The sequence below is a fragment of the Schistocerca piceifrons genome, chromosome 1, assembly GCF_021461385.2.
Source record: "Schistocerca piceifrons isolate TAMUIC-IGC-003096 chromosome 1, iqSchPice1.1, whole genome shotgun sequence".
Classification (NCBI taxonomy): domain Eukaryota; kingdom Metazoa; phylum Arthropoda; class Insecta; order Orthoptera; family Acrididae; genus Schistocerca; species Schistocerca piceifrons.
Window position 1 is genome coordinate 144704675 of NC_060138.1, and position 15414 is coordinate 144720088.

The following is a 15414-nucleotide window of genomic DNA, read 5'->3' on the forward strand; positions in this document are numbered from 1 at the left end:
ATTCAGCACCTCATTAACGAATCAAATCGATTTACCCATTTAATCTTCAAAATTCGACTGCAGCACCACATTTCCAAAGCTTCTACTTTCTTTTTCTCTAAACTGTTTATTGTTCACATTTCACTTCTGCACGAGTGTACACTCCAGACAAAAACGTTCAGAAAAGACTTTCCAACATTGAAATTTACGCTAGATGTTAAATTATTTCTCTATCCCAGAAACGATTTTCTTTCTGTTGCCAGCTTAGATAATGCGCATCCACAAGAAGTGTGCCCTGTAATTGAAAAGTTGTGTTTACAATCTTTCCATTGCAAAAAAAATGTTCAAATGTGTGTGAATTGCCGGCCGCTGTGACCGAACAGTTCTAGGCGCTTCAGTCTGAAAGCGCGCTGCTGCTACGGTCGCAGGTTCGAATCCTCTTTCGGGCATGCATGTGTGTGGTGTCGTTATGTTAGTTAGGTTTAAGTAGTTCTAAGTCTAGGGGACTGATGACGTCAGATGTTAAGTCCCATAGTGCTTGGAGCCATTTGAAATTTTGTGTGTGAATTCCTAAGGGACCAAACTGCTTAAGTAATCGGTCCCTAGACTTACACACTACTTAAACTTAAACTAACTTATGCTAAGGACAACACACACATACCCATGCCCGAGGGAGGACTAGAACCTCCGGCGGGAGGGGCCGCGCAGTCCGTGACATGACGTCCTAAACCGCGCGGCCATTGCAAAAAGTTTCAGATTAGTTAGCTGTTCGCATCTCCGAAAGGGGAATGTCAAGAAAGAGGTGACCACGAGAAAAAGACTGAACTACCAACGAAAAGATAAAAGTCTACGATTTGGTGCGTGGTATGTTGTTTAAATGTACAGGACTGCAAAACTATGTGGTTACCAAAACGTTAAACTTAGTATCCTATTCCTATGATAGGAATGTGTCGCAGCTGGAGTCTAGGTTATTAATATACTTGTCTGTAATAATTTGTTGCAATGTGAAATGGAATGATCGCATAGGCTCAGTCGTAGGTAAACAGGGGGTAGATTGCAAAAAAATGGTTCAAATGGCTCTGAGCACTATCGGACTCAACATCTGTGGTCATCAGTCCCCTAGAACTTAGAACTACTTAAACGTAACTAACCTAAGGACATCACAAACATCCATGCCCGAGGCAGGATTCGAACCTGCGACCGTAGCAGTCGCGCGGTTCCGGACTGAGCGCCTAGAACCGCTAGACCACCGCGGCCGGCGGTAGATTGCAGTTCATTGATAGAATACATGGGAAGTGTTACCTGACTGCACTGCTTACCAAGCACTCATGGGGCTCTACCTACGATACTGCTCAAGTGTGTGAGACTCTTACCAAACAGAACTAACAGGAGATATTGAAAGTACACAAAGGCACCACGAATGGTCAGCGTTTTGATTGACGTACGGAAGAGTGTCATAGAGATGCTGAAAAAAGTGAAATGGCAGACTTTTGAAGATGGATGCAAGTTATCCCATGAAAGACTGCATACAAATTTCTGAGTGACGCATCTAGGAACGTACTACAACACCCTACGTATCTATATACACATTCCGCACGCCAGCATACAGGGCATGATGGAAGTTACCCTGTACCACTGCTAGTCAATCTGTTTCCTTGGAGCAAAGGAAAAATGGTTGGCTCTATGCCTCAGTTCGAGCCCAAATTTTTGTTACCTTGTCTTCACGGTCCTTACGAGAGCTGTACGTTGGCTGCAGTACAATATCTTTGCAGTCAGTGGCAAATGCTGTTTCTCCAAGCACTCTAAAGACTATTTTGCGGAAAGAACTTCTTTTATCCTCCAACAGTTGCCAATGCTCACGGAGCACTTCCGTAATAATAGGATGTTGATCAAACCTGTTGGTCATAAATCTAGCAGCACGCCTCTCAATTGCTTCGATGTTTGCTATTAATCTGATGTGGAGGAGGGGGAATAACAGACACTCCAGCAGTACTCAAGACTCGGTCGCACAAGTGCTGCATACGCAGTCTCCTCTGTATCCGAGTTACACAATTCCTGAATTGTCCCAGTAAACCGAAGTCGATAATTCGCCTTCCTTATAATCTACATTATATACTCACTCCATTTCAAAAAACCATTCAACAGCCAAGATCGCATAAAATATTTCTGTATTTACGATAACTGGTTTCAAGAGGCTTTGCTGTCATTCTCAGGTCTTAAAATCTTTTTGTTGTAAAACATATCCATTTTACTCTGAACCTCACGCACAAGACGTAAAGTGCATAAAAATCAGCACATTATAAAAGGATTGTCATGGGTAAAATATTTAAAAACATAAAGCACCTTGTGAAAAAGGCCATGTCCACATACATATTGCTTACAGATGCTTGTTACTTCATTGAAATACGGTACGTAATGTGGTGTCACCGCCAGACACCATACTTGCTAGGTGGTAGCTTGAATCGGCCGCGGTCCATGTAGTACATGTCGGACCCGCGTGTCGCCACTGTGTGATCGCAGACCGAGCGCCACCACAAGGCAGGTCTCGAGATACGATATAGCACTCGCCCCAGTTGTACGACGACTTTGCTAGCGACTACACTGACGAAGCCTTTCTCTCATTTGCCGAGAAACAGTTAGAATAGCCTTCAGCTAAGTCCATGGCTACGACCTAGCAAGGCGCCATTAGCCTTACATAGTTTGATAGTTATCGTATGAAATGTCTCATCAAGAATGCTGTAATTCACATCAAAGAATAAAAGATAAGTATTCGAGGAGCTGCATACTTTTCTTATGAGAATTCACTACTTATCCTGTTCCAGAATTCACGCCCGTCTGCGTTAGATAGCGTGCATTTAGGCCTCCTATATCTACAAGGTTTTGGCACATTTACCAACACATCACGTAATAGCACATCTGCTTACATATGCTGCACACATTCTAAACGGGGCGAACACACTCAAATGGCGAGTAAGGTGCAACTGTCAGTTGTGTGAATACTGACATGGCCTTTTGCACAAGGTGCTTTATGTGACGTCTAATATGTTTTTTCGATATGCGTCACGTGCCTGTTAATATTTAGGAGTGTTCTATTTCGACTTCATCCCCTCTTCGTTCTGAGTATAATCTGAGCGCGACGGCTTTCCTCGAGGTCGAATTCAGGGATTTTGTTGCGAATGGTTCGGCAATATACTGTTGAAATCATCGAACTGTCTTTACCTATCTGTTATCGATCTCTGTGTATTACTTCTTATCACGTAACCTCAAACTGTAGCTTAGCTTAAAAAGCACCCATGACCTGCCAATTGAAATGCTACAATTCTCCAGCCAATAACGAGTCCAGAAATCTACAACCAAGATCGTCTCAGAACTGTCGGTGCTCCTGGTGCAGACCCTCCACTTAGCTCCAAACCAAAGGACTCCAACAGTTCTGGGTACGATGCTGCAATTTGTAAACTCTGCTTGCATTACACGAGCAAGGCCAATGGTCCTTACCACTTCCTCCAGACGCTCATACGAACTGAGGATGGTCTCAGAACCTGTATCACAATGGCCAGTGGTTGAAACATGAGCTAAAACTCGCTCATGACTGTACCCTGCATCCTCGACAGCCGCGGGCAGGATCGCCTCCACATCTCGGGTGAGGATATGCAGTAGACGTACCAAGTGCACATACGGCTTCTAGCGATGGACCCTAATACCCTGAGCGCTCCATAGCGTGCCAGATATTTGACCTCCCGATAACTAGTAAATCCCTTCCACCGAGTGCCTATTCAGACACTGCTGAAGGACCAGCCACTTGTAGGATGAATGGGTGAGTCCGGATGGCGAGTCATACATTCGCTCTCCACCTCGATCGACGCGAACGGGTTACAGCCTGAAACTTCGTGGTAGATTAAAACTTTGTGCCGGGCCGAGACTCGAACTAGGGACCTTTGCCTTTCGCGGGCAAGTGCTCCGGAATATCCTTTCTCTCAGGAGTTCTGCAAGGTTCGCAGGAGAGCTTCTGTAAAGTCTGGAAGGTAGGAGACGAGGTACTGGCAGAAGTAAAGCTGTGAGGACGGGGCGTGAGTCGTGCTTGGGTCAGTTGGTAGAGCACTTGCCCGCGAAAGGCAAAGGTCCCGAGTTCGAGTCTCGGCCCAGCACACAGTTTGAATCGGCCAGGAAGTTTCATATCAGCGCACACTCCGCTGCAGAGTGAAAATCTCATACTGTGTTACAGCCCCTGCCACTCACCCTAGGGAGAGCGTGGTTCCCCTGTGTCGTGTGCGCTGTGAGGTATATCGGCAACAGAGCCCATGGGCGGAACGAGCGTCACTTCAGGTGCTCACGGAGCGCCATTTTCCCCAAAGATGCCACAACCCGAGGCAGCAGCCGATAGATGCCTGAACGTGGCCAGTTGTGTCTTCAGTTGTTCGCAAATTGGGGCAAGCTTCTAAATCACCTCCACACAACAGGCATACTCCATTCTACTCCTAAAATTCGAATGAAAACAATAAGTAAAAACTAAACAATTAAACAACTCCTGTCGTCTTTTCGACAACGATTTGCGCTACAAAACTTGTTAAAAGACGAACACAAGCTACTACATTACGATGCCACAGACAATACATCACTGACCGCTGTCCGACTTGCGTAGCAGTCGCGAAGAGAATACTAGACTACCTATAGCGTGCATCGGGGGGGGGGGGGGGGGGGCGGGGGGGGGGGGGGAGGCTTATGCGATCATTCGTCCCACTGATGACGATTTGTACTGAGAAGCATATTACTGAGCTGCTCAAACAACTAAGTTCAGCTGCTTTCACTCTTCAAATTGATGCTCCTGGAAACAAATGAGTTGACCTTCTGATATACTTTGCAAATCTTAATATTACGTTATCAAGGAGTTCGGCATTCTAGCTGCATCTCCTGCGGGTCGTCAGGCGCATTTTCTCTCATGTATCGGTAGATATTTGTAATTTAGTTTTTGTAGTTTGTAGTTGGAGTCATCCCAAACAAATTTTGCTCATCACGTCTTTCATGAGATGCCCATTGTAGACATAAAGGGGGCGTTGGTTTCCCATCACAATCAAAATGATTTTCAAAACTGAATATCATGTGTCAGTTCGACAGACGGGTCCCACATTAGTCTAGTGCGACATCCGTGTTGTCGCAATAAATTAACATGGATAGTAAAACACAAAGAATAACCAGTACTACAGCAACGGCGGAATAGCGCTGCTGCACGGCGGTAGCAGTCAGTGCGAGCCAGAGCAGTCCTATCGCTGCTGCAGTGTTGGTTATTCATCGTGTTGTGACGTCAGTGTTAATTCATACCAGCGAATAGCACACTAGACTAATTTGGGATCGCTCTGTCGAATGGGCACGTAATATTCATTTTGTTTGCAACGGGAAACAGACCGGGGCTTTCCGACGACACTGGCCGTCACACCAAAGACCAGATCACCAGTATTTGCTTCGGCCGACTCCCACTACACACTGGAAAAATGAAATTGCAAATAGCTGCCGAAACATCACAGAGAATACACCTGCCGACTCTTAGGACTATATATAGAGGGTGTTTCACTTAATGTGTTTGCTTCTGTAAGTTACGTCCGCCCCGGTAGCTGAGTGGTCAGCGTGACAGGCTGTCAATCCTAAGGGCCCGGGTTCGATTCCCGGCTGGGTCGGAGATTTTCTCCGCTCAGGGACTGGGTGTTGTGCTGTCCTGATCATCATCATTTCATCCCCGTCGACGCGCAGGTCGCCGAAGTGGCGTCAAATCGAAAGACCTGCACCAGGCGAACGGTATACCCGACGGGAGGCCCTAGCCACACGACATTTCCATTTCTGTAAGTTACGAAGTTATAGGCGACTGACATATTTATTGCGGTAGGTCACCAAAAGAAACGTTACACTGTCTGCGGAGCTATGAACTTAGTTTATTGTGTTATTATCCAAAGAGTCACAGCAAAAAGATATACATTTTTAAATGGAACAATAGTTGTTTCTATCATGCACTGGAATAAGTAACACCAGCTGTTTATACATCAGTTTAAATTACATTCCTATCACTTTTAGTTTAGGAGCTATAACCCTTCGAAGTTTCAGGGGCAGATACCACACACGCTACGCATAACGCAATGCGCCTTCTAAATGTGGTGCGGCCGAGTTGTAATGTTGCCGGTGTCAGTGAGCGAGAAGCTTCCTCGATACGCTGTTATACTGCCGACTGTCGCCGCACACGGCCGCATACCCTACAGTTCGAGGCACACAAACGGAGCTCAATATACCACAGTTACTGGCATCGGATGAAGATGGCATACACGAACAAAGCGTACATTGACATGTTGCTGATGCTTGGCGAGTGCCGATACGATGCCACTGAAGCAGCCATGGCGCACGCCGTGAGATATCCTAGGCGAAGAGCTCCGGCAGCCCTTACGTTCTTACGTGCTGAACAACGACTTCGGGAAAAAGGCAGCTTGGTAATGCGCCGCAGACGAAGAACTGCAAGAAGTGAGGAGAGGGCTGCGCGACCGCTACGGTCGCAGGTTCGAATCCTGCCTCGGGCATACATGTGTTTGATGTCTTTAGGTTAGTTACGTTTAAGTAGTTCTAAGTTCTAGGGGACTGATGACCTCAGAAGTTAAGTCCCATAGTGCTCAGAGCAATTTCAACCATTTTTTGATGAGAGGGAAGTGTTTGTTTTAGCTCATATCAGCTTAAGAGCTGTTGCTGCAGTAGCTGGTGTCAGTGTCACATCTGTGTGGCGTATAGTACACGTCCACAGATTTCACCAGTCACTGACTCAGGAGCTGCATGGTAACGATTTCCGTGCGAGAGTTACATTCTGTGAATGGGCCATGCGTAATTTCACGCTGAGGTCTTTACAAGCTTTTATGTTCTCTGATGAGTCCACGTTCACAAATTATGGTGCAGTGGATCGCCATAACGTGCACTACTGAGTCGCAGACAATCCTCGGTTGGTCCGACCCGTCGACCGTCAACGTAGGTGGTCTAGTAATGTATGGTGTGGAATCCTTGGGGATGAAATCATCGGTCCACACTACTACCCAAGTACACTGATAGGTGAGTTACATCGCGCGTTTATAGTCGACAGTTTGGGTGGTCTCCTTGAACATGTGTGTCTAGACGCGAGAGTCCATATGTGGATGCAGCACAATGGTCACCCAGGCCATCTTGTGCGTGCTATTGTGGAAGAACTAAACAACAGGTTTGCAGGAAGGTGGTTGGGGCGCCATGGTCCTCATTCATGGCCCGCAAGGTCGCCCGATTTAACACCATTAGATTTCTTTTTGCGGGGATATCTAAAGGATCCTCTTTATGCCACTGATCCCACATCCCCAGATGATGTAAAACGGCGCATCGAGGACGCATGTTGCTCCGTGACACCGGTGATGTTACATCTCGTCCGCAGGTCCTTTAGAAGGCGCACTGCATTGTGCGTTCAGGAACATGGACACACATTTGAACATCTCATTTAAATCAACTTCCCACCGCCAGAACATCCATCACCTACCACACAGCCATGTATTATCTACAGCGTGTGGTATCTGCCCCTGAAACTTTGATGGGTTGTAGCTCCCAAACTAAAAGTGATATGAATGTAATTTAAATTGATGTATAAATAGCTCGCGTTACTGATTGCAGTGCTTGATAGAAACAACTATTGTTCCATTTAGAAAATTGTATCTTTTTGCTGTAACTCTTTGGATAATAACACAATAAACTACGTTCATAGCTCCGCTGACAGTGTAACGTTTCTTACGGTGACCTACCGCAATAAATATTTCGGTCGCCTATTACTTCGTAACTTACAGAGGTGTGTGTGTGTGAGTGTGTGTGTGTGGGTGTGTGTGTGTGTGTGTGTGTGTGTGTGTATGTGTGTGTGTGTGTGTGTGTGTGTGTGTCTGTGTGTGTGTGTGTGTGTGTGTGTGTGTGTGTGTGTTTTAGTGAAATAGGTTATAAATAATACATCACAATCTGAGAAGAGTAGTGAGACCCATATCTGCAACTCTAGAAGAAAATAATTATTTAAATTAATTTTTTTATCACAACAAATGTTTAAAACGGACTAAAAATTATAAAATAATTTCTCCTAACCCAATACACATTCCTAATTCCACAAAAAAAGCAGTAGTGAAAATTTGTGCTTGTGCTATTTTTAAAAGCTGTGAAAATACTCGCACAATTTAAAACGGAGAATGTGGAGCTCATGCAACAGATAACAGTAGAGAGATGAACTATTCATGCATCACTTTGGTACAGCGTACACGCCACGTTTTTTGTTTTAAATTCTGAAAGTATTATCATAGCTATTAAAAATTCAGAAGTACATATTACTGTGGGGGTAAGAGTAAGTACTTTATATCTTTTAATCCATTTTAAAAAGATTTCTATTTAAATAATTATTCTCTGCTGTTTATCTTGTGTGTCCAATTTTTCAGTCGACTTCCAATATTTCGATATTACAACAGAGACCCGCAAAGACATGTGGTAAATTTCAGGATTATTTCAGTTTCTCTTCACCTGAGCCAACCAACACATTTCTTTCTTCTACGATTATTTCACAGAATGATCTCGTAGGTCGAGCTCACACAGGGACTTACCAGCAACCGTTCTCACCCAGAGGCATTCGCAAATGGAGGAGGAAAAGGGGAAAATAGCAGTGGTGCACAAAGTACTCCACCACACACCAGCAACGAAAGCGGGTTAATTTTGCATCGTCACAGAGTTCTGAGTTATGTTGAAAGTTACGTCTTTAGCTCATTGTAAAATGGTAGTTGTAAACAAAATACCCTCCATACACTAGCCAAGAAAGCGAGTTAAAATTACATAGCCAGTTCTGAGCTATATTGAAAGTTTCAAGTCTCTAACTTAGTTTATAATCAACAGCAAAATTTGCACCAAAGGAACAGACAAAAAGGCTACATAGAACAAATTTGTTAAAATGACCTCTATTACTCATTATTAACGCTGTCAGCGGCTCAGAAAGGTGTTCAATATGCATCAACAAAAATTTTGAATGCTTTGCCTAATAACACAGACAGCTTGACAGATAGCAAAGAAAGTTTTAAAGTTAACCTAAAGTCATTTCTTCTGGATAACTGTCTCTATTCCATGGACGAATTGTAACTACCACTTTCTGTCCCATATGGAGTTGCTTTATCAGCTTTCTATCCTCCCAATCTCTCCCAGTATCTTTCAGAACCCTCAACAGCATACACCAGTCAGTGCTGTCAAATATCTTGTAAACTGACTAGTTCCGTATTATTGCGATAAAAACTCCTTCAAATGATATGTGGAACTTGTAGCTAAGTGACTAGCGCCCCATAGCAGAATTGAACTGTACGCAAACGTAGATAGTGTGTATCCCAAAACTCACCCAGTCTTGGCGAAGTTGGTCCAAAGGCGAGTCATCTTCATGGCGATTTTTCCATCCTCGGAATCCTTCTCCGGCGGTTCTCCATACATAGCGATGCGGAACAAGAACGCCAAGTCTGCCCCATGGCTGGTTGCTGCAACGAAATGAGTCATTCGTAAATCCCCCTAAAATTAGAGTGGATAGATAAGGGCTCCATGAACGCATACGCCTCTGTCACACTGTCATTTATTGTTTGGTACAGGGATCGCCAGTCAAGCCTCAGCATAAACAAATGTAACGTATCAAGCATAAATATGTGGAGGGATCCGTTATTGTGTAATGAGAAGTATGGAGAACTGGAAGCAGTCACATCCATTATACGTGTCTACGGAACGATTTAAAGTGGAACGACGACATCAGACTAATCTCAGGAAGGTTTTTGGAAGTGAACAGAGAAAGATATGTTTGTTTTTTCGACTGCGAAAAAGCGTTTGACAGCACTGATTGGTGTATGCTGTTGAAGATTCTAAAAGACATTGAGATAGATTGGAAAGACAGAAGGATGATAAAGCAACTCTATATGGGACAGAAAATGGTAGTTGGAGAAGAAGAAGATGAAATTGAAGACATGAGTACTGGAAAAGGTGTGAGAAAGGTCGTTGTATATCACGAGCACTTTTCAGTACATATGCCGAAGAGCTAATCAATGAAGCCTTGGAAAATCAAAAGGACTTGTAGTTGGAGGAAAAGAATAAAAACCATCAAGTACTATGCCGGTATCACTATGCTAGCAGAAACGGAGGAAGAACTGGGGAATATTGCAAGTGTAGGTAAAGAGTTTCGAATGAAGCTGAGCACTGTCAAGACCAAAGTGATGAGAATCGAAAAAGAAGAGTACACGATTAATACATCACTATTTGGGTTGTAGCCGTGGTCTAGGGGTAGCGTCTTTGATTCATAATCAAAACGTCTTCGGTCCCGGGTTCGATCCCCGCCACTGCCTAAATTTTGATAAATAATCAGCATTGGCGGCCGAAGACTTCCGGCATAAGAAGTCAGCCTCATTCTGCCAACGGCCTTGTCAAAGAGGGCGGAGGAGCGGATAGAGGTTCAGGGCACTCTCTAGTCCTAGGGGTGGGAAATTGCCCCTAAAGGCGGAAGAATCAGCAATGATCAACGACATGAGGATGCAGAAGGCAATGGAAACCACTGCACTAAAGACACGTAACGTGTATCCACAGGACATGTGGCCTGTAATTGAAGAAGTGTCATGATGATCTCTCCATTGGCAAAAGATTCCGGAATAGAACCCCATTCGGATCTCCGGGAGGGGACTGCCAAGGGGGAGGTTACCATGAGAAAAAGATTGAATAATCAACGAAAGGATAACGTTCTTCGAGTCAGAAGCTTGGACGTGGTGGGGAAACTAGAAAATCTGAAAAGGGAAATGCAAAGGCTCAATCTAGATATAGTAGGGGTCAGTGAAGTGAAGTGGAAGGAAGACAAGGATTTCTGGTCAGATGAGTATTATCGGGTAGTATCAACAGCAGCAGAAAATGGTATAACAGGTGTAGGATTCGTTATGAATAGGAAGGTAGGGCAGAGGGTGTGTTACTGTGAACAGTTCAGTGACCGGGTTGTTATAATCAGAATCGACAGCAGACCAACACCGACAACGATAGTTCAGGTATACATGCCGACGTCGCAAGCTGAAGATGAACAGATAGAGAAAGTGTATGAAGATATTGAAAGGGTAATGCAGTATGTAAAGGGGGACGAAAATCTAATAGTCATGGGCGACTGGAATGCAGTTGTAGGGGAAGGAGTAGAAGAAAAGGTTACAGGAGAATATGGGCTTAGGACAAGGAATGAAAGAGGAGAAAGACTAATTGAGTTCTGTAACAAGTTTCAGCTAGTAATAGCGAATACCCTGTTCAAGAATCACAAGGGGAGGAGGTATACTTGGAAAAGGCCGGGAGATACGGGAAGATTTCAATTAGATTACATCATGGCCGGACAGAGATTCCGAAATCAGATACTGGACTGTAAGGCGTACCCAGGAGCAGATATAGACTCAGATCACAATATAGTAGTGATGAAGAGTAGGCTGAAGTTCAAGACATTAGTCAGGAAGAATCAATACGCAAAGAAGTGGGATACGGAAGTACTAAGGAATGACGAGATACGTTTGAAGTTCTCTAACGCTATAGATACAGCAACAAGGAATAGCGCAGTAGGCAGTACAGTTGAAGAGGAATGGACATCTCTAAAAAGAGCCATCACAGAAGTTGGGAAGGAAAACATAGGTACAAAGAAGGTAGCTGCGAAGAAACCATGGGTAACAGAAGAAATACTTCAGTTGATTGATGAAAGCAGGAAGTACAAACATGTTCCGGGAAAATCAGGAATACAGAAACACAAGTCGCTGAGGAATGAAATAAATAGGAAGTGCAGGGAAGCTAAGACGGAATGGCTGCAGGAAAAATGTGAAGACATCGAAAAAGATATGATTGTCGGAAGGACAGACTCAGCATACAGGAAAGTCAAAACAACCTATGGTGACATTAAAAGCAACGGTGGTAACATTAAGAGTGCAACGGGAATTCCACTGTTAAATGCAGAGGAGAGAGCAGATAGGTGGAAAGAATACATTGAAAGCCTCTATGAGGGTGAAGATTTGTCTGATGTGATAGAAAAAGAAATTGGGGTCGATTTAGAAGAGATAGGGGATCCAGTATTAGAATCGGAATTTAAAAGAGCTTTGGAGGACTTACGGTCAAATAAGGCAGAACGGATAGATAACATTCCATCAGAATTTCTAAAATCATTGGGGGAAGTGGCAACAAAACGACTATTCACGTTGGTGTGTAGAATATATGAGTCTGGCGACATACCATCCGACTTTCGGAAGAGCATCATCCACACAATTCCGAAGACGGCAAGAGCTGACAAGTGCGAGAATTATCGCACAATCAGCTTAACAGCTCATGCATCGAAGCTGCTTACAAGAATAATACACAGAAGAATGGAAAAGAAATATGAGAATGCGCTAGGTGACGATCAGTTTGGCTTTAGGAAAAGTAAAGGGACGAGAGAGGCAATTCTGACGTTGCGGTTAATAATGGAAGCAAGACTAAAGAAAAATCAAGACACGTTCATAGGATTTGTCGACCTGGCAAAAGCGATCGACAATCTAAAATGGTGCAAGATGTTCGAAATTCTGAGAAAAATAGGGCTAAGCTATAGGGAGAGACAGGTCTTATACAATATGTACAATAGCCAAGAGGCAATAATAAGAGTGGACGACCAAGAACCAAGTGATCATATTAAAAAGGGTGTAAGACACGCATATAGTCTTTCCTCTCTACTGTTCAATCTGTACATCGAAGAAGCAATGATGGAAATAAAAGAATGATTCCGGAGTGGAATAAAAATTCAAGGTGAAAGGATATCAATGACACGATCCGCTGATGAGTTTGATATCCTGAGTAAAAGTGAAGAAGAATTACATGATCTGCTGAATGGAATGAACAGTCAAACGAGTACATAGTATGGACTAAGAGTAAATCGAAGAAAGACAAAGGCAATGAGAAGTATTAGAAATAAGAACAGCGAGAAACTTAATATCAGGATCGATGATCACGAAGTAGATGAAGTTAAGGAATTCTGCTACCTAGGCAGTAAAATAACGAGAGACGGACGGAGCAAGGAGGACATGAAAACCAGACTAGCAATGGCTAAAAGGTCATTCCTGGCCATGAGAAGTCTAATATCAAACATCGGCTTTAATTTGAGGAAGAAATTTCTGAGAATGTACGTCGAGTACAGCATTTATGGTGGTGGAACACGGGCTGTTGGAAAACCAGTACAGAAGAGAATTGAAGCATTTGAGATGTGGTGCTACAGGCGATTGTTGAAAATTGGGTAGACTGATAAGGTAAGGAATGAGGAGGTTCTGCGCAGAATCAGAGTGGAAAGGAATGCTACTAGAGGGAGCTGTTGAAGGCAAAAACTGTAGAGGAAGACAGAGATTTGAATATATCCAGCAAATAATTGAGGACGTAGGCTGCAAGTGCTACACTGAGATGAAGAGGTTGGCACAGGATAGGAATTCGCGGCGGGCCGCATCAGAGCAGTCAGAAGACTGATGACCCAAAAAAAAGTGAATATCTGCCTTAAGTAATTTCTTGACAGTACGTAGGTAAGCGAGAGTTCTCTAAATTGGTTTGTAATACTGAAATCCTAACGATTCAGTTTTAGGTCTATTATTATTTGTCGTGTATTTTAAAGTTGCCGACTGAATAAAAAATATTTTTTAACAAAGAAGGGGAAATAATTCTCTTAGATAAGATATTTTATTCACTTTCATTATATTTCATTAGAATTTTGGTAAACCATCTTCCAAAAATAGCTAACAGTCGCTGTTTCAAATGTTTATTAATCATGACGCGCCTCGCGCGGTTAGCACATCTTCATGTTACACAGGCCAAAGAAAAACTCTTTTTGAAAAACTTTTTTTTTTACTTTGATAGCTGATCTTTATAGATTTTTATGAGCTGAATCCAAATCTAGCCTTAGTTTTGTTGCATCACACATAGTTTTCGAGAACCATCCTTTTTACTATATAGTATAAAAATCCTATGCTATACGGTAAACGTGGAAATTAAGTAAATGCTTTGTTACAACATAAACATGGTTTGTATTTACAGTAAGCTACTTAAAACAATGATATGAGTTAACAGATGTTTCACTTGTCAGCTTGAATTGGTCTGCATTTTCTCTCTCTTTTTTTCTTTGAAGCTTCTTGTGTAGCTTTTTCTACGATGAGTCGCTTGCTGAACTTTTCGGTGAAGTGACCAACAGTAGCCCACCATCATAATGGTGTTCCAGCGGCCGTGGTAGCCTTTTTCCATTACTTTAATGTCCTGGTGAAAACGCTCTCCTTGCTCCTCACTAACATCTCCCACATTGTCCGGGAAGTAATCAACGTGACTGCTCAAAAATTGAACTTGCAGGCTCATTAAACATCCTAAAGTTTTAAACTTCTTTAACATTGTAGCTATAGTACAAACATATACTGGGTCTTTTTCATGTCCTAAGAACTTTGCAACGACTTGCTTGAATGATACCCATGCTTCTTTCTCATTTAATGTCACTGTGGATTCAAAGTTAACATCAGACATCAAGTTTCTAATGTCAGGTCCTACAAAGACGCCTTCTTCTAGTTTAGCTTCTGAATGGTGTGGAAACTTTTGGCAGAGATACTTAAAATATGGTCCATCTTTAGGCAAAGCCTTTACAAACTGTTTCATTAGGCCTAACTTCATATGTAGAGGTGGTAGGAGTATGTTTTTTGGATCTACAAAGTTTTTGCATAGAATGTTCTTCTCACCAGGTTGTAAATACACCCTCACAAGACAGTTTATTCCGCACCAGTGTTGATCCCTGTCCCTACTGTCCCATTCACACAAGAAACATGGAAATTTGGTCAAGCCACCTTGCTGACCAAAGAGCATGCATGTTACTTTTAGATCGCCATATATCATCCAACCATGAGCCTATTTTATTTAGCACTATTTCTAGTTTTTCATAGCTTTCTTTCATATGTACACCATGTCCAACAGGTATAGATGCATACATGTTAGCATTGTGTAACAAAACAGCCTTTAAACTAGTTTTGGATGAATCAATAAACAGCCTCCAGTCTTCCTTTTTGTATTCATTACCAAACTCATTCATCAGATGGGGAATGTCTGAGCAGTACGCTAAATCACTTTCTTGTTGAATAAACTTGGTAAATTGCTGCTGTCTCTTTCTATACATGTAGATGCTGGTTCCAACTGCCCGTAAGTTCTTTTCTTTTAATCTAGAGCCAAGCTATTCAGCTTTTTCTTTTGTTGAGCCCAGATCCTTAACCAAATCGTTAAGCTCGGTCTGAGTAAACAATTTGGGCTCTAGACTTTCTGTATTACAGTGGAATTCATCGTCATCCGGTTCATCTAAATTACATTGTACATCAGAAAATACTTCTGTTGGAATAAAATTTAAATCATCTGGTGGTTCAGGAA

At 42.9% G+C, this 15414-nt stretch overlaps 1 protein-coding gene across 1 annotated transcript in view; it reads right to left on the reverse strand.

Annotated features, from left to right (window-relative positions):
• The window catches only part of LOC124794803 (esterase FE4-like), a 107628-nt gene that overhangs the window by 17401 nt on the left and 74813 nt on the right, over window positions 1-15414 (reverse strand). Inside the window, exon 9 of the mRNA XM_047258463.1 lies at window positions 9368-9500. Coding sequence (XP_047114419.1) covers window positions 9368-9500 — 133 coding nt within the window. The remainder of the gene's footprint in view (window positions 1-9367; window positions 9501-15414) is intronic.